The following is a 27,373-nucleotide window of genomic DNA, read 5'->3' on the forward strand; positions in this document are numbered from 1 at the left end:
TAGCAATTCCACTTCTGGGGATTTATCCAAAGAAACCTGAAACACTAATTCAAAAGAGTTAACACATTTTTATTAAAGACACTATTAATTCATTAAAAAAACTAAAATATCTCCAGAAAAGACTTGATAAGAAATTAGGTTTAAAAAATTGTATTTTGATATTCCAAACTAATTAAACTGAGTCATATTTCAAGGAATAATATTAAAAGACTTATTTTATACATAAAAGAACAGTCTGACAAATTACACCTAAATAGTTCATGGCTGCACATATTTATGAAGGATGACATTATTTTGGCCCATTTGCCACCATCTCAGATTATTTGTCCCTAGCCCAAATAGCATATAGACACAACAAAACTGAAATTATGCTTGTGGAAGTCTTAATATGACAAAAGTAGACAATTATTTCAAATAAAATCACATTTCTAATTTGTGATTATAAAATAATAGTTATACATTTTAGAGAAAGTTATCGTTAAGGGTAGTTAGCACTGTTTAAATACTGAAATGATTCTTCCTTTATATAATCTCTCATTCTGTGCTAGCAAAAGATACTATACATTCATTTTGAATAAACATGACTTAATTGATAGAACCAAGAATTTGTGTAATAGCTTTCTGCAAATAATTATCCAGGAATAGTGACAAAGACTACCTAAGAGTGAGTTATTATAAAATTTCAGCAAGCTATTTTCAGATTCTTGACAGCTTAATGTTTTCTCATCCTAATAACCTTAAAAGATTTAAGCCAAACACTTCTACATCAAGTTTGTAAAGAATTATCTGTTGTTGTTGGAAATTTTTACCTTGGAATATAAGAAGACTTGGCAAGATTATTTGCCAAGGAATGAAACTAAAAAACATTTTAAAATTCATCCTCTGCTTTGTGTAAGGTGAATAGACTGAACTAAGAAACTGTCACATCTTACAGAAAACAACTTGTGGAGATATATCCTAGGGCATATGTTGAAACTAACAGTAACTCCAGAAATTATTTTAGAAAAGGCACATAATGTATCAATGTATCATCATAACTGACCACCAGGTGGCCCTGTGTATCATTATGACTGAGTTACAAAATAAATGTCTTTCTGTCTCTCCTTTGTCTCCTTCTCTCTCTCTCTCTCTCTCTCTCTCTCTCTCTCTCTCTCTCTCTCTCTCTCTCTCTCTCTCTCTCTCTAAGAGGTTGTTTTATAATGTTATGAATACTCTGTGACATTAGAGTTTATGTAAGCAAATCCCCAAAATTTAGCTCTTGTCAAGATAGACAAAGGTAACCAGAATTCTATAACTTATACAAAATTATCAAATTCTCGAGCATTTTTGTCTTTCAGTTGAAATATGGGAAAAATGAGTATAATCTATAAAGAAAAGAAATTTATAAATAAATCAGACTCACTGCTATTATATGAAAATATATCAATTGCTAAGTTTGACATCTCCTAGAGGGTAGAGACAGTACCTTATTTATCCTTATATACTTAACAACTATCAAAATATCTGACATGTAGGTGCTAATATAGTGAATTGGAAATACCCTATCTAATAAAGAGGGAATATGCTAATTGACCATAACACCCTCACAAGATGGCAGTGCTCACAGCCAATAAAGAGGAAATATGCTAATTGATTTCCACGCCCTCAAAGAAGGCAGTGCCAACAGCCACAAGATGTCAGCACCCAATCCCCTCAGCCCCGCTGGGGTGGCAAGCGCACGGCATGGCCGGGCCTGCCCCCGGGAAGGTCCGGCCGCTCCACCCGCACCTGCCTCCAGAGTCCCCCAGTCCTCTCAGGCCCCCAGCCACCCAGGGCCGACCAGAGGCGCAGGCAAGTCTCAGATGTTGGCTGCCCAGCCGATGCCCGAGGTGCAGCAAGCCTTGGATGGCAGCTGCCCAGCCACCCAGGGCCGACCAGAGGCGCAGGCAAGCCTCAGATGTTGGCTGCCCAGCCGATGCCCGAGGTGCAGCAAGCCTCGGATGGTGGCTGCCCAGCCACCCAGGGCCGGCCCGAGGCGCAGGTAAGTCTCAGATGGCAGCTGCCCAGCCACCCAGGGCCAGCCAGAGGCTCAGGTAACCAGGGCCGGCCAAGGCTTGCGCTGCCAGCAGTGGCAGCAGCAGAGGTGTGATGGGGGTGTCGCCTCCCACCCCTAAGGGCTCCCGGACTCTGAGAGGGGGCAAGCCAGACTGAGGAATTTTCATGTACCAAGCCTCTAGTGAATGTGTATGTGTGTGTGTGTATGTGTGTGTGTGTGTGTGTGTGTGTGTATAAATAAAGTTAACAAAGCATTCAACTCTTAAATGCTGGAGAAATAATTTGTATTTTAAGAAATATCTTTAAGGAAAGCGTTAATGCCTTCCAGCCAAAGACCACCAGAAACACGCCCATAGTAGAACACACTGGGCTCGTTACTTGCTACAGAAAGGGAGAAGACACGCCATGGGACCAGTGGGGCAGCTCAGGAAGAGGGTATTAGAAAGAATCTATTCTAGCACGTGAGATTTGTTGGAAGTTTTGGAAGGGGGGCGCGCCTAAGAAAACAGAGGTTAGTTCTAGATTGGATGCTGTTAGAAAATGGGGGTTAATTCTAGGATTAAAAACAGCAGCTATCATTCATATTAGCAAGATGATGATGTTTGGTATTTTATGAGTTCACAATGACCTTGTTTTTGTCTGTGGCCTGTTACAACAGTTCTCATGTATAAGGCACTATTTTCTTTCTCAAAAAAGTACATTTAATTGATAATGAAAAAATTATTCCTGAGTACAAATTAACAACAACAAAAATTTTTTTTAAAAGATGAACCTGTTTGGAGCACTCTTAGTATGCCAATTTCACTCTCAATCATTGCCAACTAATAACCAAAAACAGATTCTTGAATCTAATGGATCCAACCAGATACTAATTTACTTACTTTCTACTATTATAGTCTAACTGAAAATGCTAACGGGTAAACAATTCTCCAAAAAAATAACTCAAATATTGTAGCCTTGTATTTAATGATAAACCTAACGCTAGTATGGTCACAATGTAAAAATATCACAATTACTTGAGAGACCTTTTGATATATTCCTGTATAAGTAAGTACTTGTCCATGATGCTTTTCTACAATTACCCTTTGGTCAATAAATAAAAGCACATCTCCCACTGCTCCTAAACTTCCCTGATTGTGTTGAGACATCCAGCTTTACTAGTATAGAATTTACTGGAAGACATGTAGAGATGTGTGTCTTAAAGGAAAATGAGGCCTGGCCAGTGTGGCTCAGTGGTTGAGCATCAACCTATGAACCAGGAGGATCAATTACCAGTCAGAGCACATGCCCAGGTTGCCGGCTCGATCTCCAGTGTGGGATGTGCTGGAGGCAGCCAATACATGATTCTCTCTCATCATTGATGTTTCTCTCCCTCTCTTCCTCTCCCTTCCTCTCTGAAATCAACAAAAATACATTTTTATTAAAAAATAAAATGAATGAAAGATACTAAGTATAGGGCTGCAAGTACTCAAAATAAATCCTTTTGCTTCTGCACACTCCTTCAACTCACTCCTCACTGTAATATCCTCACAACAAAAACCAAAATCCCCTAACTATGATACTAAGAACTCAAGGTAGTTTCTGAGGAATACCCTCAGTGGTTACTTAATCCATTTAATTAAATCAGAGATAAATACAAAAGTTATTGAACTGCATTAAACACATAAAACATAGTAAGTATATGCTATATTCTCCTACAGAATAAAAAAAATATAAGGTCTTTCATTGAAAAACACCCAGGAAAGTCATACAAATAAAGGACTAAATGAACAAGATTATATAATGGAAAGAAAAGAAAATCAACTATGTAATGTATTTTAAAGTGATCATATATAATTCATCATCCCAATTAAAAAATGTGTTTTTTTTGTTTGTTTGTTTTAGACAATGGAGAAATGATTGGTCAAAAATCAAAAGAAAGGTGCTCTTACATCCTACCAATAAAAATTGTCGATAGGCTATTTTTCTGTATATGAGCAACTTACAGTTTGGAAAGTTTAATTGCTTTTTAGACCAATTAAAGATAGGTCTATTTAAAAGACTAAATTAGTGGTCCTGAATTTTAAACTTCAAGAATTGATAAGGTAGCATTCTGGTTTCCTTTAAATAACACAGAACATTCAGACTTTATTATGTAACATTATGGACAATAGCAAACCTGTTTGTAAAGTGTGATGATAAAAATCTAGCAACATTTTCAACCAGCTTCATAGGAAGAAAGTTAATTTAGTAATAGAAGTCGGTAAGACACCGATTTGTTTTGAGGGTAAACTGTTAGAAGGCAGCCATTTTGCAAACTTAAGTCTTTCTTCAATCTATGTAGCTTTCTAAGGACTTCACTCACTTTTTTCTCTCTGACTAAAATTTTAGGACATCCCCACCCCATTTCCATCTCTTTCAATTAAGTTTACAGAAAATTTTACAATCATTCATTATTTTAAGTGCTCTTTAGCCCTGTAAACTGGGCACCGATTTTAAATAGATATACATTCATTTCTCCTGTGCGGCTTTCTGTACATTATCTTCCTACTTTTTGTCATTCCAAATAATATACTAATCTCCTTTCTGCTTCCATAGCTTGTAGCACATTTAAAAGAATTTCCTACTTCACATTTTCAAATATTTCTTAGGACTGTCTTTACCCTCATACTTCAGCCAACTCATGTTTAAAAATATAATCTCAGCCCTGGCTAGGTAGCTCAGTTGGTTAGAGCGTCCTCTTGATACGCCAAGGTTTCAGTTTCAATCCCCTGGTCAGGGCACATACAAGAGTCAACCAATGAACGAATAAATAAGTAGAGAAACAAATTGATGTCTGTCTCTAAAGTCAATCAATCAATTAAAAAAATAATCTCAACTTTGTTTAACCTTTTTTCTCTGAAAAGTATCACATAAGGACCTAAAGTGAAAAAATATTTGGAATACTCTTTTCCATTCTCTCTTCTTTCCGAAACAAAATGTGTAAGTATCATTCAATAAAATTTAGTACCATTTCTTCCTTCTGAAAAAAAAAAAGTAATCATGTAAAATGTATGTGTGTGTATATATGTTGAGACATGGACATGGCTGTATGACCATGGCTATTTTCTTCTCCAAGAGATTAGTAGATCTTTAGGTCTAAAACCCGCTATAATTCACCAACAATATTTAAGCATGGCATTTGGCCCAAACCATACTTTAAATCAGGGGTAGGGAATGTCCGGCCCACAGTCTGTATAAGGCCTGTGAAATCATTTGGTCTGGCCCTACCAAGGCATTAGGGGGGATTTAATGAAATGTTTGACCAACTATAGCAGGCTAATTTTTAAGTTGATAATTTTGTATGGCTCACAGATGTCATAAATATCAAAATGGTCTTGGCAGAAAAAAGGTTCCCCACCACTGATTTAAATAATGGAGAGAGTAAGTAGCACTCACATGAGAACTGTGAGTAAGGTCAATATAATGAAATATAAAAGGGTCAAAGAACTTTCTATGAAGCACTAGTCCTTTAAGCTGTCAGATATTCCCAAATCCCATATAATAAAAGCCTAATATGCAAATTGCCCCCTCAGGCAGTTGTTCAACTAGTAGTTCGACTGCTCACTATGACGTGCGCTGACCACCAGGGAGCAGCGTGGAATATGGTGGGTGTTGGCAACGCAGCGCTGGCAGCGGGCGGCAGTGGCGGTGCTGCCAGCCCCAATGGACCCCAATGAAAATGGGATAGCGGCAGGATAGTGGAGCAGGTGAGTGGGCGATGCCAAGTCAGGGTGGGTGTGAAGAGGGGCACAATAGCCCCACAGATGGCGACCAGCAGTGGTGGTGGGGGGCCCAGCTCTGATCAATCAATCCACAGGCAGGATGGTGAGGGGGTGGCACCAGGCCAAGGTGGGGTGCCAGATGGGGCTGCAGGGATGCGAGGCTGGGGGCGTGAGCTAGGACTGAAAGGCTGGGGGCAGGAGCTGCAGCCCGATTTCTGCAGGCCACCCCAAGGGACCCCATCCGTGCACGAATTTGTGCACCGGGCCTCTAGTATATACATATAAAAGCCTTAGTGACCGTTATGACCGGTCAATTGAATGACCAGTCGCTATGTCGCGCATTGACCACCGGGGGCAGATGCTCAATGCTGGAGCTGCCACCTGGTGGTCAGTGCACTCCCACAGCCAACCTCCCACACCAGCCAACCTCCCACACCGACCCACCTCCCGCGGTCCCTCCCCCTGGCCCACCGGCCCCGATCGCCGGCCAAGGGATAACATCTGTGCATGAATTCGTGTACCGGGCCTCTTGTTAAGAAATAAAAGCCCTGGACTGGTGGCTCAGTTGGTTGAGCATTGTCCCTATACACCAAAAGGTTGGGGGCTTGATTCTAGGAAACATACCCAGGTTTCAGGTTCAATCCCAGGTCGGCATGCGTATGGGAGGCAACCAATCAATGTCTCTCCCTCACACTGATGTTTCTCTCTTCCTTCCTCTCTCTAAAAATCAATAAATATATCCTTGGGTGAGGATAAAATCTAAATAAAATATCAAGATGGACATATATAAATATATATCCTTAAGAGAAAGGAATAAGCAAAATCACAAATTTTGGCATAGTAGTACTAAGCATAAAGCATTTAATTAATGCTTCCATTTTTAATTTTCTTTCCCTTCTGTATTCCTAGCTAGCCTTCTCTTTTATAAATCCTCATTAATATTTCTACTTGGTATGTTTTTTTGTTTTACAAAGAGTATGAGCAAGTAGTTATTTTATGTTCCATTATTAGGTTTTAAAAATGAAAGAAGACTTATTTTGCAAACAAGTTCACAAAATTTGTTGCTCTTCTGGAGAAAAGGATATTCTCCCATGTCTGTCTATTATTGCCACTGGCATTCTAATAACTTCTTAAAACAAGAGTCATTTTTATGTCCTGTCATAAGCAATATATCATTCACTTTCAGTGCAATGGAGGGTAATAGAATAATAAAAAAACAACATATGGAAAGCTTAGAACATCAAGAGAGAAAAAAGACTCTTTTTCACCCACCTGGGGCCTATTTCCAAACACTGAAGCCCAACACATAAAACTAGAATTGTAAAGAATAACGAATTTTTCCACCCAAAGAAAAAAACCAGAGGGAAAGAACATAAATAAAAACTGATACACAGAATGTTATTCCTCTTCAGAAAGAAAAAAAAATGATACAAACTGGCAAAAATACAGTTCTGATCATCTACAAATCAATAGGCATCCTATTTGTAAAGCACTTCTTATCTAGCACTGATTTCCTGTCTAATTAATCTTCTAAAAACTAAAAAAAAAAAAAAAAAAGATTCCCACACATAAGAAAATATTCAGTCAGTTCAGATAATTAGACATTTTTCATTTTCATTCAAAAAGACTTGAGCATATGACTTACTGTATGTTTCTCCATGCCCAGTCGGGCCATCAATTCAGAAGACTTTCAATGTCCACATTCAAAGAGTCTAGCAATTCTAAGACTGTAGGAGGATGTGCTCAAATAAATGTACAATGTTAAGATGCTCAAAATCACTGACACTCTAGGTAAGCTTCACTCTTTCCCTGAGAAAATACTGGTCACCTCCCTATCACAGTCAGATGCACAATCAGGCTAGTCTGGTTAAAAAGCTTCCTGGGAAAACTAGTTAGTACCCACCTAATGCCCACTAAGGTAATGCATTCTCATAAAATGATGTGAATATATGCTTTCTCAAATCGGAACGTTCATCTTTTTGTGTTCTTGAGTAAAGGAAAGGAACAAAAGGGGTATAGATATCATTTGTTTCAAAACAATCAACAAATTTAATGCCCAGGAGAACAATATAGAAAACAAGGAGGTTAACAGTTATAACAATATCCTTAAGATGGTGTTAATATGTTAATTCCTTATAGGATACAAATAGCAAACAGTATTTCCAGAAATGAATGAAGAAGCCCAATAACTGAAATTCTAAGAAAGCAGTTTATAGAAATCTACAATTAAGTGCAGGCTTGATAAGGAGATTCTTAGGAATGTTTTCCCGGTTAATCCCTTATGTATATTCTTAAATTCAAGTTTGGTGACTGAAGTTACTATTTCACAGAAATTCTATGATAACTATTAAGCAAAAGCTCAAAAACACATTCAATTCTTATAAAGCCTTAAGTATTTGTCACCTATTAGTATCACCTTCATAGATTAATAAAGACAGTTTTCCTGGGACTGCTAATCCTTTACACTCATTGCCTGTGGTAGCTACATGAACACACGTGGCCTGAAGAAATATATTTGTGTTTCACATAACAAAATAATTTGGTACTCCCTGCCCCTTTGTAGGGTGGCTGCTTGCAGGAGGATGGTGTCTCTTCCGGGGGGCGGGGGGGGGGGGCAGCTATGAGGATGAGGACACAGTGCTGTGTGGGGCAGCTGACGGCAGGTCACAATGGACAGTTCAGGCTTAAAGGCAGCTCAGGAGGGGCTGCAGTTCAGGCTGAGGCAGAGGTTCTGGCGAGGACATGCAGCAGTCTTCATGAAGGACAGATGAGCAACAACACAATGCTATGGCAGGGCAGCGCCCAGAGCAGCCATGTGCTATACATGTTCCGTGGCTCCATGGGCAAGCTGCAGCAGCAGCTGTGCAAGGCCGAGTTCGCCATGTTCACACGCATTCCCATATTTGAGAGTGATTTCATCCAGATCAGTAAAAGAGGAGAAGTGATCGATGTGCTCAACTGTGTGCAAATGGTCACTGTGGGCATCGTGTACACCAGCCCCGACCTCACAATACCTGACGTCATGCTGCTGGCAGGCTGGCAGCAGTGCAGTCGGTGCCGAATACAACCGACACACCCAGAGCTCCACTTGAAGCTCGCCACTGGCACTCTTTTTACCTACAATTATGCCCACCTTAAGATGCAAAAGAAGATGTGTTTGCACACTAGGACAACCTGGTGTTCTTCGTGAGGCTGCCAGCGGAGGCTTACAGTGGCAACCACACCATACCAGCTTGGGACATGATGGACATACCTGTGCTGGAGGCAGAGGACAGGAAGAGCCCAGCAGTAAGGTTTTGCAGAGATTCTGGGAGGGCCTGTGTGCGTCAGGAGAGCAACTGAAGGCTCTTGGGCTGCTCTCCTGGGCTGCCTGGATAAACACTCATGTGGAAGGGCTCAGGCCAGAAGAGGCACTATGTGGAGGTCTTGTCACACTGGGGAGGCCCTGTGTGCTTCTGAATATCCGAGGTCCCTTAGATGTCAGCTCCTCTACCTGATGTTGTAATGCTGTCAACAGCATCCTAGTGTTGTCCAATCTGTTCTGGAACACTTACATACTACAGTGGACTCGGGCAGTCTGATCTGCTGTAGGGTGCCACAGGCCAACGCTCTATCCACTGAGCCAAACCAGCCAGGGCCATATCAGACCAATTTATAAATTCTTTATTTTTTTAAGGATATAGCAGGCATTTATTTGTTTCAAGAAATGAAAGAATTGACCCACTTCAGAAAAGTTTAACTCTGCTGAAAGCCCTTTTTAACTCTGAGAAAGCCCTTACTTTATTTCAGCCATAAACTGATTTTTGTATAAATCTGTGGCATTGTAGCATGCTTTGCACACTGGTGAACAATTTGTTAGTAGCTCTCAGAAGGTAAGATGGACATAATTTTTGCCCAGCAGTCTTCCTTTAGGAATCTGTTTTGTAGAAATGCTAAGACAAGTGTATAAAGTAAAAGTGTGAGGATGTTCACTGGTGAATTGCACTAGTGCTCTCCCTGGTACTGCAACTATCAAGGCAAAACCTCAGTGATTCTTGTGGGGTGTCATAGGGGGATTTCTAGACTTGGTGACTTCAAAGGTGGTTCTATTCTAATGCTAAGCTCTTAAAGACAGGTGACAGCCCTTTCTAGTCTCACTTTATTTTCTTCTTTACTTCCCTGTTTCTTCTATTGACACAGGCCATGGAGCTCCATGGAGAAGGTGGACAAGACCTGCTCAACGTGAGAAGCCTTTCCACAGTCGCTGAGGTATCTGGGGCCACCTCTCTTGCTTATGCTGATGGGGAAGGAGTCCAACAACCTGCTTCATGCAAATACTCTATGCTTAGGGACACATTGTTTTTCCTAACCCCGGCACCGGCAGGGCCTGACCAGGAGGCATTACCAGGAGCAGCAGCAGTAACACCCAAAGACAATGTGAGTATGGTTGCAGGAGGGGAGATGATCAACAGGCCTGTTACAGAGACCATGGAAGGTCCAGGAGCTGAACCCTTCATCTCAGTCTGGCAGAGTAAAGAAAATATGAGTGAACAGAATGGAGGCCAGAGAGTCTCCCAACGCTAGGCTGAAGCCCTTAGGAGGACACTCCCACCAAAAGGCCGTCTCATTCTGGTGGGAAGTGGGAAGACAAGTCAATCCTAAGATCCCAGGGACCACTCAGGGAGATCAAAAGGAGAAGGACCAGAGCAGCCCAGGGGGCCAAGGACATGGCTCCGCCCACCAGAAATACAACAGCCTCAGCATCTCTCCAAAGGGGTCTAGATCATCTCAAAAATCAAGATGGAGCTGATTTAGAGCTATTTGGGGGAGAGGGATAATCCAGAGATCTGTTCCCTTGTCCCTCCCCCATTCTGCAGCTCTCCCAGGTCTAGAAGGGAACACTCTAGACCAGTGGTTCTTAACCTTCTGGCCCTTTAAATACAGTTCCTCATGTTGTGACCCAACCATAAAATTATTTTCGTTGCTACTTCATAACTGTAATGCTGCTACTGTTATGAATCATAATGTAAATATCTGATATGCAGGATGGTCTTAGGCGACCCCTGTGAAAGGGTCGTTCAACCGCCAAAGGGGTCACGACCCACAGGTTGAGAACTGCTGCTCTAGCCATTCATGGAACTTATGCATACAGACTGGAATGGATCTCCAATGTTATGATCCACCTACCCATTTTAAGATAGGAAAACTTAACTTTTCTGAAGTGGGTCAATTCTTTCATTTCTTGAAACAAATAAATGCCTGCTATATCCTTAAAAAAATAAAGAATTTATAAATTGGTCTGATATGGCCCTGGCTGGTTTGGCTCAGTGGATAGAGCGTTGGCCTTTGGCACCCTTTGCATCTACAAATCGTGAGGGCTTGTGTGAGGCTGAAAGCAGGCTTATCCAGAGGGAGGATAGACACTAGCATTAGGTAACTGGGCTTCACTCCAAGCTTTCCCATTCAAAGGCTGTCTGACCTCAAAAACGACATTTAACCTCTCTGAACTCCCGAGATAATAATCTCTAACCAACAGGGTATTATTGTAAAGGTTCAATTAGTCTCAAGTTTAAGTCAATTAATCATAATGCTCAGCTCCCAAGATCCTTAGGAGCCACCAGGAAGACAACTTGAGAACAGAATCAGGACCAGGTGAGTTGGTTTCAGATCGGGTGGTCGCTTCAGAGCCCCACTGGGGCATATGGAATGTCAACCAAGGGTCACTGGTGCCAATTCAAATGCCAACAGGAGCCACCAACTTGGGGGCGGTAAAGAAGGAAAGTTTAGTACAAAGAGCTCGAGGATAAGACAGTATGGCTGTGAAAATGGCACTGCTGTGGAACAGCTGGATAACACTATGGAGCTGCTAGGAAAACAGCATGGCCCTGAGGCCCAGGCCCCTCTTCAGCTAGCCAGCTCCGCTCCACTTCATCCACTCCACTTGGTCCCCTCCCAAGCTAGGCCCTCTTTTATTTTTAAATTGAATTTATTGGGGATGACATTGGTTTTTAAAATTACATAGATTTCAGAGGCACAATTCTATAATGTATCATCTGCATATTGTATTGTGTGTTTACCACCCCAAGTCACATCTTCCATCAACATTTACCCCCCTTTTACCCTCTCCTACCTCCCCCCATCCCTCTTCCCTCTGGTAATACTTGTCTGTCTATGAGGTTTTGGGGTTGTTGTTTTGTTTGTTTTGGGGCTTAACCCTTTCACCTTTTGCACCTAGCCCTCTCCCCGCTTCCCTCTGACAGCTGTCAGTCTGTTCTCTGTATCTATGAGTCTGTTTCTATTTTGTGTGTTAGTTTATTTTCTTCATTAGATTCCACATATAAGTGAAATCATATGGTATTTGTCTTTCTCTGAGTGCTTATTTCATTCAGCATAATACTTTCCAGGTCCATCTATGCTGTTGCAAAGGGTAAGATTTCCTTTTTTTATAGCTGAGTAGTATCCCATTAAGCTAAGGAGCTCCACTCCACTCTGCCCAGCTCAGTGCTACTCTATGCTAATCTGTTCCACTCTGCTCTGGTGAGATGTCTTTGGTGTTTCAGCTCCAGCTGGGGAAAAGTAACCTTCAGTTTTTGGTCATCGTGGAAAGTATATTTATTTTAAATGCAGATGGTTCATTTGTTTCTGTCTGCATTCAAATTTTAGGGCTTTCCCCCTATCCTTGATTTAATTTTGTGGGTTTTCTTTTAAATATGTAAAACATTAACGTACTTCTAGAGTTAAAATTATAACCAAAAGGTATACTCTAAAACAAATTGCAATGAATTTGCTATAAAGTTGCTAGTTTATAGGGAAAAATGACGGGTGCACTCAGGTATACACTAATAAGTTATTATGCTTCACAAATATGTCATTTTTGATGAGTTGAAAAATCATGCTGGCTTTAATGATGTAAGCCTGCTGGCTTTAATTACATAAAAAGGTTGATGGGAGGAGCTTGAAATATTAGAGTGCTGGGTTATCTAAACAGAAAGTGTTTCTATTCCCTCCCACTCCATTAACTGCCTGTAATTTGTGTAAGACTTACATTATTTGAGCTGCCTTTTACCAATAAATAGTTCAAACGTTTTGAATATTACATCTTTCCTTATAGATTCTAAATATTAATGTTTGAAATGAATGTTATTCAAGCCTATTGACTAGAGAGTAAAGATTTACGAATAGCATTTATAAAGTTGGATAAATCAATTTATTACCCAATTAGTAAATTTTATTATGATAATATGATGATAAATCACGCAGGTATTATTGAGTTAAGTTTTTTTAAATAACTATCTTTAAGCTAAGAAACAAGTGAGATATTATATTGGATTGGGTTTAAGCTCGTGAGTTTATGGGTCAGTCCAATTTTTTAAATATGAGCTACACTACATCCTTCTCAATGAATGAGTAGGTAAAAAATGTGATCTATATCTATCGCAATCCTGCCTGCCTGATCACTCCTAACCACTCTGCCTGCCTGGTCACCCTTAACCACACTGTCCGCCTGCCTGATCACCCCTAACTGCTCGCCTGCCTGCCTGATTGCCCCTAACCTCTCGCCTGGCTGCCTGATCACCCCTAACCACCTCTGCCTCAGCCCCCACCCCTCAGCTTCGTCTGGAATGATGTCCGGAGGGTCATTTGGCTGTCCAGTCTCATTAGCATATTATGCTTTTATTATTATAGATGTTTCTCTCTCTTTCTCCCTCTCCCTCCCTCTGAAATCAATAGAAATAAACACAAACACACACCCACCCACAAATACAGCTACTAAACAAATTAAATAGGTGCTAATTTAATGTGACCTAGTCCTATATAGTCTTTTAAAAAGGTACTAGTTTTTTATTCCTCTTCTAAATTATTTTCATATTTTTAAGGTTTCAAAAAGTGTTTCAATAACTTTTGATAATAAAACCTTAAATTTTTCTATTCATGTCCAAAATTATAGACAGATTAAACCATTAATAAAACTTTAACAGTTAGGGGATTAACATTTACAATCTATCTTTAAAATGAGTATTCACACTATTTTATTGCAATGATAAGTTTTAACTTTCTTGCCTAGTACTAAAGGGAATTTTTAAAAGGAAATTCATGCTAATATAACAATAATTTTCCCCTGATAAAACTGAGATGGAGAGATGTACAGCTTTTCTTGAAAACTAAGGTATTACCTCTTACGCTTTCTTTTCTAGGAAGAATGCTGTAATTTTAGGCTTCCTAATAACTGATAAACAATAATTTCTAAAGTTAAAATTAAGAACATGAGAAATCTGTGTTTAACCATGTAGGCTAATAGTAAAATTACACTATACATGATATGAAATATGCTACATTGTAGTATAGCTATTGTGCAAAACAATGCATTAATAACAAAAGAAAAGAGTAAAAAATAGGCCCTGGTCAGGCATCAGGAAGTTTGATGTGACAGCTGCACAAAATTTGATCCTTTCAGAATTGAAATGTTCTCAATCAAAGGAGCCATCCAAGAAATCTGGTGATAAAAGGTTCAGTACATACCTCACCCATCATACCAATTAAAAAATATTTTTAACACACTGTTTTAAGAGGTATGCATGACTATCAGCAATTCAAAACAATTTTTGGAAAGTAGAAAATGTAATAGACTACTACAATATGACATGAGTATTTGTAAGACTTGGGAAATATGCTGCCTTGTTACCAGTAATCAGACCCGAGATGTATTTGTTTACTTAATCATGTTGTGAACTTGTCTAAGTCCTGGGCACAATAAAGTAAGCAAGACAGATAAAAGTCCAAATCCTTATAAAGCTTTCGATCTATTGGGGTAAACAAACAATAACTTACAAAAAAGATGCAACTTCAGATATCAATAAACCCATGAAGAAAATAAACTTTATTGAGGATAAGATGCCCTGTCTGAGGAGTAAATCTTTGAGTGGAGATTTAACAGATGAATCACATTAAATTCTGGGGCAGTGTTCCAGTTTTGGTAAATAGCATGTGTTAATCTAGACACAGAAAAAGGCTTCATCTGTTTGAGCAACAGCAATCATCCAGCTGTAGCTGAAGCAGAAATCAAGGACAAATACAGAAGACAAGATCATTGGTATGTAAGGAAGGCGCCATATTATGGTAGGCTATGGTTAGAGTTTGGATTTTATCTGGGGGTAATGAGAATATATTACAGGGTTTTCTAATCATACGGCAGATTATGCTTTAGAAAGCCCACTCCAGCTATAGTAAGAGCTGAATGAAGTATAAGTGGAGACACAGAGATCCATTATGAGACTACTGCTGTCATGAAAGAAAAATGATGAAGGTGGGTAAAGGGCTGAAGCAATGAGGCTGGTAAAAAATGGTGGGACTGGGAATTTGAAAGCATGGTAGACCAAAATTACTGCCAGGTTACATGCAATGTGTAAGAAATAAAAAGGAAAACTAGGCTTGAGCAAAACCTAGTACTCAAACCTATATAGGCAGGGTCCAGATCACCTAAATCCTCACTGATCATGTTGAAGGCTTTAGTGTTACCTGAAAGCAGTAGGAATCACTGGAGAAGAAAAAAAGAGGTAGGATTCCAGATATAGTTTGTTGATTTAACACACCAGGGTCAGCAAGCACATACTGACCCCTCAACACTGCCTCTAGCCTGAGCCACAGCTGATTTTTCCTGGAAAGACTGGGAGCCTGCCAATCAATCATAGATTAGGATTTCCTCAGAGGTGCAATGAATCCAGATTAAGCTTATTCTTATAAACTTATTCTTATATTTACTTGGTACAAATATATCTTTCTTCCCTACTCCTGTACCCCCAATTCTACTAGGAAACTGCTGGGACCAATTATCATGGCAACCCTGTGATCATCTACACTCACCCACTTTACATCCCTGTCATCCTTGGTTCTGCTTTGGTCATCTATTCTTTCTCAAACTCTCAGACTCAATCTATTGTCACTTCTTCTCCTGATCCAACTTCCCACTGTGCCCCACAGAAATCCTCCTCACATGATTAACAAAGACCTCTACATCTTTACTCTCTTCAATAAGCATTCCCTTTGTCAACCACATTTATTTTCAGTGTGGCTCTCCCAAAATAATACCAAGAAGCATTGCAGCCCGTAAAAAGGAAGCTCCTCCTTCTCCAAATCCTACACACGCCAGCCAGGAATGGAGAGATATAACATGCTTGTAGATGCTAAGACTGAATATGGTAAAGAAGTGCAATTCCTATGGAATTGATAAAGTGACAAATTCTCAAGGAAGCAAACAACCTACCTAAATGGTAAACACTATAGGATTGGCTAAAAATAACCTAAAATATATCCATAGAAGGATATTATAAAGTTGTCATAAATTCATGTTGCAGAAGAATACTTAATGCCTTTTAAGAATATTCATGTAACTATTAAGAATAGAAACTTCACTCATAAGGTAAATAATGGTGCCACAATTCAATCTGCCATAAAAATAATGACACATCATCCAGAATAATCTATAACAATAAAAGCATAATATGCTAATTAGACCAGAAGACCTTCCGGAGGAAGCCACGGTGGCGGGGGCTGAGCCCCTTGCACGAATTTTGTGCAGCGGGCCTCTAGTCTCTAATAACTCTAAGTCATTCCTTTCAAAAGATTTCCTTTTATCAATGCTTAATCTTTTAAATTTAGCTTCAGAAATAGTACTTTCATTATAATTCCAAAGAATTGCTTAGAAGAGAACCTGCATGGGCAGAAATACATTTGGAAATACATTTCACTTAAGTGTTATTTCACTACATTATATAACATGAATGTGTAAATATCAATAGCTTATATTTTCCACAAAGGTAATTACTATTACCAGAATGTTCTAGAATGTTTTTTTAATCATAACTGAAAAGTTGTATGTCATTTCCAAAAAAAAAGTAAATATTCTTGAAAAGAATAATTAATGAACAGTATTATGATCAAGAAGAATGAATATCGTCCTTATCTAAGCAAGGTGCAGTGATAGATGCTTTTTCAAATCAAGTCTAACATATATAGTATCTGCTCCCCAGGAATCTTCAGTCTCCATGACGTATTATGCCACAGCTCTTTCCCAAACTTCAACAGCCAAGATGATCTCCCCTAAAATCCATTCCAAATTAGGAGGTAGCTTCTTCTTGCTAATTAACTTATATTTAAAACTTTCTCTTAGAAAAATATAAGTGGATCGAAAAGCAGTGTTGCATTAAATGAATCGAACAAATGGACAAGACAGGTGTTGAGGGCTGAAGAGAAGGAAAGGTCAGAAGGAGGACACTCAGATATAGAGACAGTCACGGTCAGCATTTGTAATCTACCTCCATTACTCTGAACCATATTTCTCCTTTCGTCAGAGACCAATCCAAAGCTGCGATTGTTGTCAGGGCTTTGTTAAAAGAAGACACTGAAAGGCTGCAGAGCCTAAGCAAGCCTGAGGCTATATATTTTAATTTCATTATTTAAATTTTATAATTATATTTAAATTTCTTCTTATCTACACTGGTTTAAAATAGCTTTATTTCTCTAGTGTATGTTATCTTGATTCAGTATCCCAATCACCTAACCTTTTAATTGAGAAAAATCATATTACTCTGATTTAGCAGAGATTATATTAATTTTAGCACAGTGGGAAGTTGTCTTCTATACAGAATAATTAACCAGAATTCCGCATTTTTTCAAAGCTTTCTGTATATAAATGTTTTTCATTCACCTCAGAATCTTTGTTTAAAATGCACAGCATGACACCAAACTTAAAAGTGAACAAAACAATTTATTTTCTTCAAATATGGGCAAATTTAAATGAAGCAAAAAGTCATTTACTTGCACACAAGCACTAAAACAATACTCTTAGCACTGCAGTGACTAAGAGGCTCCAAATTTCAAAGGTCAGTTAAGTAAAAGAAGGCAAAGGCAGCAAAACTCAGATGCTAAGAATAAAAACAAAAATAGATCCAATGCAGCATTTTGAGAATGAAGATCAATGAAAACAGTTGCACAATGCCATATTACTTATAGCATTACTTTCTATACAAATTATGAGATATCATTTCCTCTTTGGTTGTTGACATTTGTCTTAATAAAACCAATAGTTAAGCCCCAAATTTTCATTATCTGAAGTAAAAAGGACATTGCCTCAGTTAAAAAGTAGTTAGGTAACATGGTAAAATGAGAAGATGCAACAAAAATATAATCAGGGTGGCAAGGAAAAAGCAGCATCATATTTTATTTAACTATTAATTTAAGTAATACGGCAGCAGGTTGTCTTTCCAATCAAAACTACTTTTATAAAGTAATACAAATGCCCTTGTTTGCTCCATAGTGAAGGTCTTCAAAAGAGTCAACTAGAAGATGAGGTACAAGAAAATTATGATCTAAACAACAAAAAATGACTACAACATTAGTGAGTAACATATGTTACCATTCAATGCTATAATTCTCAGAAATTCTAACTAGAATAAACAATCCTATTGCTTAATGCTTGTAAGAGCAAGCATAGCAATTAATGAGACTGTTAATGTACCAAATCAATAATGAAGTAGAGATAACGGCACATATTTTTGTTGCGCTTAATCAGTAGAAACAAATAAAATTCAGTGCATAAAGATTTTTCTAAAATCAAGCCAGTAGTTCCACAGATGAACTAATTCGGTAGCTCTCGGTTTCTTACCTGTAAGAACAGCTTTTGCTGAAGGATCTGCCAGGTCCAGGGCTGATTTCCCATCAGTGTTCCGAATGTTTGGATCTGCTCCGTGCTGCAGCAGCACTGTGCAGGGAAAGCAGAAACAGTATCTTACCTCAGGGATACAAAGATTATTTACTGGTAAGTGTCGTCTCGGCATGGTGTAGGCATACACATACATTGCACAATTTTTTTCTTTTTCAAGAAAAAAAAAAGAAGAAAGAAAAAGAACGGGGGGAAAAGCACTGCAGCAAAGGATCCTCTCTAGAGTAAAGCAAAGTTGGCAAGTTATGGTACAGTATTATCACATGACTTAACATCATAAACACGAAACCAGAAAAATCTTGCAACAGACAGTTTGGGTTTGCCTCCTTCTGGCAGCAGGATGGGGAGCTGTGTGCTCACTGCCTCACACTGTGCAATACGCAAACAGTGAACCTGCCCTATCTTTACTTCCACTGTGGCTGCTTGTTGCTGTTGCTGCTGCTGCTTTACTGCTGAATTTCCTAACACTTCCTCTTCTCAGAAGAGTTGTAATACTGTGCAAGCCTTTTAGTGGCTCACCGCTTACATATGAATCTCTCACCCTAACATACTGGCTTGCTTCCAAGAAGTTTCACAGACATAGTAATGCATGCAACTCTAGTCCCCTGCAGTCAAGCTGCAAAAAAGGAACTGCCTTCTACACTAATTCTTTCTACCGAAAGTGTTTAGAAACAGAAACTCAATCACTATAATAAATGCTAAGGAATAAATGTGGAACATGCTATACTGGGAAGAACTTAGCTATAGAGATCGTTTAGATAATGGGGGCTCCCAAAAGACAATCAATGTTTAAGTAAAATCCAGATATAATAATTTGTTAACCCCAAACATTTCTTAACTACATCTGATATGCGGGGCTGGGGAGAAGACCCAACCAATGGTTAAACTAATAAATATATTAAAAACTAGCCCAAATAAGCAAAGCTCAATCACAAATTATTCTACTAGTTCAAATAGTTAAGATTTTGTGTACGCCTGGAGAGAACAGTTGTTACCACTTACCACTATACTGTAGCATAAATTTAAAACAAAACAGAAATATTTCATTCAAATAAATATTTGAAAATGTGTTATATATAATGTCTAAAAACACCTACTGCTCATGAGTCCCAAATTTTCATTCATTAACAGTTCCATGTTAAAGTACTTACATTCTTTTGGAATATTTGGAAAGTGATCCTCTTCTGTTACTAAATAATAAGTCCTGCTATTTATTAAGCACTTCATCTCTCTTTAATGCACAGCAATCTAGTTAATGACTTTGTTATAACATACAAAGGAAGAGCCCTATCTAGAATTAGGACACAGCTGCTGGGCAGTATTTACCAGCATCTCCTGCATTAAATCTTTGGCACTCTCAGATTTGGGGAAGAAGAACTAGCCATGGCTTGAAAAGATACAGTGAGATTTTGCCAAAACTTTCTATATTATTTTATTCTCATTTATTTTATTCTTCATTAAGCAAGAACATAATTATTGTTTACAAATAGACATAAGAGTAAGTAGAATAAAATAGCAAGTAACACAATATCAAACTATAGTTACTTTCATCATAATGAATAAGCTTTCAGAGCAATAATTTCTTTTTTTATTTCAGGAAGAAACCCCAACATCAAGATTCAGCTTTTAAAGGGTCCTTATCATGAAGCGACTCATGTATCAAATGTAAAGCTGACAGCTATCGCAATATATTTATAGCAATATATTGCTGAGTGATTACAGACAAAGGTAGAAAAACAAAGAATTAACAGCTACCATGAAAAGCAGTTTTTTACTGCATACATCAAGAAATAGCCCTAGCCAGTTTGGTTCAGTAGATAGAGCACTGGCCTGAGGACTGAAAGGTCCTAGGTTTGATTCCAGTCAAGGGCACATGGCTGGCTTGTGGGCTTGATCCCCAGTAGGGGATGTGCAGGAGGCAGCTGATCAATGATTCTCTCTCATCATTGATGTTTCTATCTCTCTCTCCCTCTCCCTTCCTCTCTGAAATCAATAAAAATATATTTTTTAAAAAAGAAATAAAACAATATGTTAACTGACATATTGGCTTGACAACAATATGATGGGAACTTTCGTTTTGCAGCTTAATGTGTGGTAGAGGCAAAACACTGAAAGCCTGTTGTTCCTCCAAAAGTCACTTAAAATCTCAATCTTTTTTGTTGTAACCAGGACCTCACCTATTATATCTTTACTATTTTGCAACAGAAACCTGCCATTAAAGTTTAGTTGAAGTATTGCTTTTCTTTAGGTGATAGATATTTAAAGGAGCAACCTTTTTACTAGAAATAACGTTTTTCTAAAGATTTCTGAGTCATACCTAACTCTTTCATTGGACTTGAACACAGAAACATCCACTGTAGAGTAATGTGCAACAAGGAGGAAGAAGCTGAATATTCTGAACCAGATGCTGATAACAAAATCCACATTAGAAAATATCTAACCATTTTTAATTCACCACATATGAGTTAAAAAACAATAACACACCAATAGAGTTAAGAGTTTTTAGGAGCAAGAAAGGTATCTAAAACTAGATCAGAGGGATCTAATTAAATGAGAACAAAAATGGCATAATATGTATCAGCTAATAATAATATTTAAAACACATTTTAAAAAATGTAGGCCCTGTTTGTACACGCAACTCTATCACTAACTACTAATTTTGTCCTAAAGCCAGATCTTCAGATCTTAACTTTTTCTGTAAAGGACCAGACAGTAATAATTAGGGTCTATAGACCATATGGCCTCATTCTCAACTACTCATCCCTGCCTCAACTCCAATATTACAGGGGGAAAAGCAGCCACAGACAATACTTAAAAGAATGTGTGACTGTGTTTCAATAAAATTTTATTTAAACACACTGAAATAAGAATTTTGTATAATTTTCATGTGTCACAAAACATTGTAAGTCTTCAAAAATCACTTAAAAATGTAAAAATAATTCTCAGCTTACAGGACATACAAAAAACAAGTTGGATGTAGCTCATTGATCATAGTTTCCCAATCCCGACCTTAGGCAGTGATATACTAGTACAAAGTGAAGTCTATGGACTATTCTAGTCCCAGAACTTTTTGTAATCCACCTACATTAAGATAAACACAGAAATTAAGAGGAAGCATTTAGAATTATACATGTCATTTTATAATCACTTTTTCTAGTACTTCATTTTTATTATAGTTTACAAAATGATTGGCCTGCCATGCATTGGGGATAGGAAGAAAAAATGATTATCTACCACAGACAGTTTGAGAAGCACTGAGCCAGGGCACCTGTAAAAACTCTGGGCCTCAGTTCCCAGATCTCTGAAGTGAATGAGTTGAACTAGGTAGATGATTTCTACATATCAAATCCCTGATAATGCTCGTTTAGAGTTACAGCCAAACACTTGAAGCATTAATATCTAATTTTTTTTTAAAAAAAGGAATCTTCTAATACCAGAACAACAGCACATACATGAGGCGAAGGTAACAACAATGGCTTTTAAAACTGCCCTATGTCCTTGAAGTGGTGGCACGTAGGGCTCTTTATTCTGGATGCTTCAAAGTGCTTTCAAAGTTCTTAGTTACTAAAGTGAATAATAAAATGTGACTACTAATACATAATATAATTAGAAATTCATCTTGTAAAAATCAATATAGTGACAGCACACTATTATCTTTTAAAGTAGCACAAATGTCTGAAGCAAAATTCCCAAAATATACAAACAATATACAGAGTAAAGTTTCAAAGAAAAACAAGGAAATTAAAATCTGAGTAACATCCAGTACATAAATGCAAGACTACTGTGGACATTCGAAATCTCCTTGTACCAATTAGGGCATTATCAGACTTCAAATCTCAAATGACTTGGCTGTATCCAGTGGTTCTACGGATGCACCTCAAATCCACTGATCTCCTTTTGATTTGAGAAGGATGGAGAAAATACAGTAGCTGGTACAAAAACAGATTGTTAAAACTAAGGTAGGCTCACAATATTCAAAATGTCATCTGCAAAAGAGCTTATGGCTAGAAGGACATGTGATTGTCCTATTTCTGGTGCAAGCGTTTAGCTACAGTGAGCCTGATTCAGAAAGCATGCCCTTAGCCTGTGACCAATGGCAGTGAAGACTAAAATTGTTCCATTTAATTCCTCAAAACTGTTACATTTAAGCATTCACATCATTTTAATTCTTCCAAATAAAAATATTTCTACACATATGTAAATTCATCTTGTCAACTTCCTATAGAAGCATACAAAAATGCTATTATAAATTGCATTTAACTATAGAAATATTATTAACTGATTTAAGAAGATAGAAGTAAAAACAATGTGAATTGCCCAAACTAAAAATGTAACAAGCCTGTTAGGTAAATTATCAAAATGTGTTCTGGTATAGTTTTCACTTTAAAATACTGTAAGTTCTTGGTTTGTTATGTGAATTTTAGAGCTACTTTAATGGTCTAAAACTGCTCCTCCTTACAATGATAGTAAATTTTAAAAGAAGTTACATTGAAGTTAAAATATGTTAAAATATCACTAGGTTTTAACTTATATAACAATTCATTTTATTTTAACTAGCAGGTTTTTTGGAACAAGTCTGTTTTCAAAGCTCAAACACAAATCTAATAAAAAATAAAACACAATATTTAAAAAACAACAACAGGAAAAGGCAAGTCATAGACTAGAAAAAAACATTTGCAACAAATTTATGTGATAAAGAACTCAGATCCAGAATATACAATGAACTCCTACAAATCATTAATAAAAAGACAATCAACCCAATTTGAAAAATGGGAAAAGACTAAGATACTTCATAAAAAATATACAAATTACTAATACTTGAAAAAAGCTCAACAACATGAGTCAACAGAGAAATGTAAATTTAAAAGATAGGCAATGCCAATTGTTAATGAAGATGAACTAAACTAGAACTCTCATATTGCTGGGGGGCATATAAAATGGTGTAACCACTTTGGAGGTCAGTTTGGCAGTTTCTTATAAAGGTAAATGTACATCATTACTGACCCTGCCAGTACCTACTTTTAGGTATTTATCCAAAAGGGAAAAAGTGGTCTACACAAAAGACTTACACATGAATATTCATATGCTTCTCTATAATACAAAATATTGGAAACAATCTCAATATCCATCAACAGACAAAAGGTTAAGTAAATGATGGTATAGCTATACAACAGAATAATGCTCAGCAATAAAAAGAAATGAACCACTGATGCATACAAGAGAGATGAAATCTCTTAAACATTATGCTGAGCAAAAGAAGCCAGACAGTGAAGAACTTACTTCTAGAATGGAAAACTAATTTATAGTGACAGAAAACAGATCAATTCTTGCCTGGGGATGGTGAAAGGAAAGAAAAAAACTGACTACAAATGGGCACTAGAGAACTTTTTAGAAAGATGAAAATGTTCTATTATTTTGATTGTGGTGGTGGTTACAAGGGCATATACATTTGTCAAAACTCATCAACTTGTACACTTAAAATGGATGCGCTTTATTTTATTATCTCAAACTCATGTTATAATTCAATAAAATTGATTTTTTTAAAATTCAAGAGTGGTTTAACTGCAGCTTAGAAAAATTAACCTGAAGAGAAAATTATTGAACTGTAAAAGATGTCAATAGATATTTCCAAGAATGCTGGCTGGAGAAATTATCATAGACAAAGCACAGAGTGAGAAGGTCTAACATGTTGTAATCAGTCTTAAAAAAAAAGAAAAGAAAATACACACATATGTAAAGAGATATTGCCTAAGATTTTCACAGAACTAATAAAAGACACCAATCTATAGGTTCAAGAATCCCAAACAAGATAAACTCAAGAAAAAAAGTTATTATACATATAAATTAAGATCAACTACAATTTTAAAAAGCTCTTACAAGAGAGCATGTAAGTAATAGTATACAAAATAATGAGGGATAATTTGTGAACTATTCTAACTATAGTAGTATATATTAAATAATATAGCATATGTTAAGCAATAATTTAATTATGTTTCTATTTCCATGTATATTGCAAAAGGCCATTATTCTGCAACTGTAAAATATGCCACATTCCTATTCCTAGAAAAAACTTGACTTATGTAATATCAATTAAACAATGTTCTACTTTTAAAATTGTTTTAAATAAATGGCAATAGTAAAGTAGAAATATTCAAAGTTTTTCTACAATACTACTCTGCAACCAAGGTCTGGTTAGCCAAACCAAAGAAACTCTTTGATATAAATTTAATACTTATTTTCATTTAAAAAGTATTTTGGTTTCTCTTTATATTTTTAAAAGAATTCTCTTTAGTTATTAAGATCCAACTTTTTCACAGTAGTTTCCACCTCTATATAAACTAAACATTTAAATTCTTCAAATTCTAACATTCAAAAGAGATAAACACTGGCTCTGTATAAAATTAAATTTGGTAGTCAAGAAAAATGATAAACTCCTCTTTTAACATACTCATGTTAATAGGTTTCTCTTAAGAACATAAGTTAGACATTTGTTTGATGCTCAGTGGTGTCTTTTTACTGAATGAGTATTGACATTCATTGAGAGAAATAAGCTTCTTTCATTTTAATTAGTATCCTTTGGAGAAATCTCTGAGAACCTCATAATATGAAAGCATGGCTAATGTGACTGACTTATAAAGATCTTCTAAAATGGAGATTTAAGAACAGGTATTCTAGTAACATAAACAGAAAACTGAGCAAGCTGGGCTTCAGGAGAAAAGTTTTGTAGTAATGGTTCTGTGGTCTTAGCTTGGTCTTGTTAGACAAATAAACATAGTGATTTCCCACTAATCATATGTGGGCACTGGGTGCTTGGCTGATATCACTTTCTACTTGTAATGAGTACAGGGCTTTCTTTCTTCCTCTCCCCTTATACTGGCTCTTCAGCAATAGGCTTTCTGACAACTCATGCTGCAGTCACAGTCCTTTTTCTTTTATTGTCATCCTTTTTGGAGTGTGGTAAAAGGATCAGAGGGAACAGGCACCATTTGGCTTACCCTTCTTTTCACTATCTATATATAAGTAATAAACTATCTAAATCTAAGAGTGGCTTGTTGCTTCTTTACTGGTAAAATCAGTCAGGTCTTGGCTTGTCCTGCAGTGTGTACTACAGTGGGGAGCTGTCCCATGCATTAAAGGATGTTTAAGAGCAACCCTGACCTCTATCTCCCCTGCTGTGACACCCAAATATGCTTCTAGACATTGCTAAATATCCGCTTAAGAGGCAAAATAGCTCCTGATTGAAACCACTCTCTTTAGGTTCTTAAAGGCCCACACCCACCCTCCTCACACATATACACACAAGGTAGAATACATGAAGGTCTATACTTCTTCCCACTGTCGGAACATTTTTATACATATACTAGGGGCCCGGTGCACGAAATTCGTGCACTGGGTGTGGGGCGGGGGGGGGGGGGGGGAGGGGAGTGTCCCTCAGCCCAGCCTGCCCCCTCTCACATACTGGGAGCCCTCAGGCGTTGACCCCCATCACCCTCCAATCACAGGATCGGCCCCTTGCCCAGGCCTGATGCCTCTGGCCTAGGCGTTCGGCTCAGGCAGCAGGGACCCACAGCTGCAGCGGCCCCGCGATCGTGGGCTTCGCTTTAGGCCCAGGCAAGGGACCCCTAGCTCCTGGGACTGCCAGCTTCGACCATGCCCAGCTCCCATCGCTGGCTCCACCCCCACTTCCTGCTATCACTGGCCAGGGCGGAAAAGGAACCTGATTCTCCCTGGGGCCGCCTTTGCCCTGCCCCCCAGCTCTTAGCTCCCCCCTGGGTTTCCGATCACTGTCAGTGGCAGGGGGCTTCTTCCTGCTTTCCCTTTTGCCTCCCTGCATTGTGCCTACATATGCAAATTAACCGCCATCTTGTTGGCAGTTAACTGCCAATCTTAGTTGGCAGTTAATTTGCATATAGCCCTGATTAGCCAATGAAAAGGGTATCGTCGTACGCCAATTACCATTTTTATCTTTTGTTAGTGTAGACTAGAGGCCCAGTGCACAAAAATTTGCACACTCGGGGGGAAGGGGAGGTCCCTCAGCCCGGCCTGTGCCCTCTCGCAGTCTGGGACCCCTCAGGAGATAACGACCTGCTGGCTTAGGCCTGCTCCCGGGTGGCAGAGGGCAGGCCCAATCCCTAGGTGCAGCCCCTGGTCGGGCTCAGAGCAGGGCCGATTGGGGAGTTGGGGCGCCGCCCCCTGTCATGCACAGAGCAGGGCAGATCGGGAGGTTGCAATGCCACCCTCAGTCACGCTCAGGGTAGGGCCAATTGGGGGGTTGGGGCACCGCCCCCTGTCACACTCAAGGCAGGGTCGATGGGGAGGTTGCGGCGCCACCCCCTGTCACGCACAGAGCAGGGCCAATCAGGGGGTTGGGGCACTGCCCCCTGTCACGCACAGAGCAGGGCCCATCAGGGGGGTTGGGGCTCTGTACCCTGTCACGCACAGAGCAGGGTCGATCAGGGGGTTGGGGAGCTCCCCCCGTCACGCACAGAGCAGGGTCGATCAGGGGGTTGGGGAGCTCCCCCCTGTCACGCACAGAGCAGGGGCCATCAGCGGGTTGGGGAGCTCCCCCCTGTCACGCACAGAGCAGGACCCATCAGGGGGTTGAGGAGCTCCCCCCTGTCACTCTCAGAGTAGGGCCGATAGGGGAATTGGGGCACCGCCCCCTGTCACACACAGAGCAGGGTGGATCAGGGAGTTGGGGTGCCACCCTCTATCACCCACAGAGCAGGGCCGATCAGGGGGTTGGGGCGCCGCCACTGTCACACTCAGGGCAGGGCCGATGGGGAGGTTATGGCTCTACCCCATCACACACAGAGCAGGGCCCGTGGGGCGGGAGGGTTGGGGCACCGCCCTCTATCACCAACAGAGCAGGGCCGATCAGGGGGTTGGGGCGCCGCCA

At 38.9% G+C, this 27,373-nt stretch overlaps 2 protein-coding genes across 2 annotated transcripts in view; one reads left to right on the forward strand and one right to left on the reverse strand.

The window, feature by feature from the left end:
- TNKS (tankyrase) overlaps window positions 1-27,373 on the reverse strand; it is a 150,221-nt gene that overhangs the window by 88,181 nt on the left and 34,667 nt on the right. The window contains exon 3 of the mRNA XM_059685511.1: window positions 18,418-18,513. Within this exon, the coding sequence (XP_059541494.1) occupies window positions 18,418-18,513 (96 nt within the window). The remainder of the gene's footprint in view (window positions 1-18,417; window positions 18,514-27,373) is intronic.
- Window positions 8,404-9,119, forward strand: GARIN6 (golgi associated RAB2 interactor family member 6). The gene is given in 2 exon segments (XM_059680861.1): window positions 8,404-8,881; window positions 8,884-9,119. Coding segments are annotated over 2 exon segments (714 nt in total).

This window comes from Myotis daubentonii, chromosome 2 (genome assembly GCF_963259705.1).
Source record: "Myotis daubentonii chromosome 2, mMyoDau2.1, whole genome shotgun sequence".
NCBI lineage: Eukaryota > Metazoa > Chordata > Mammalia > Chiroptera > Vespertilionidae > Myotis > Myotis daubentonii.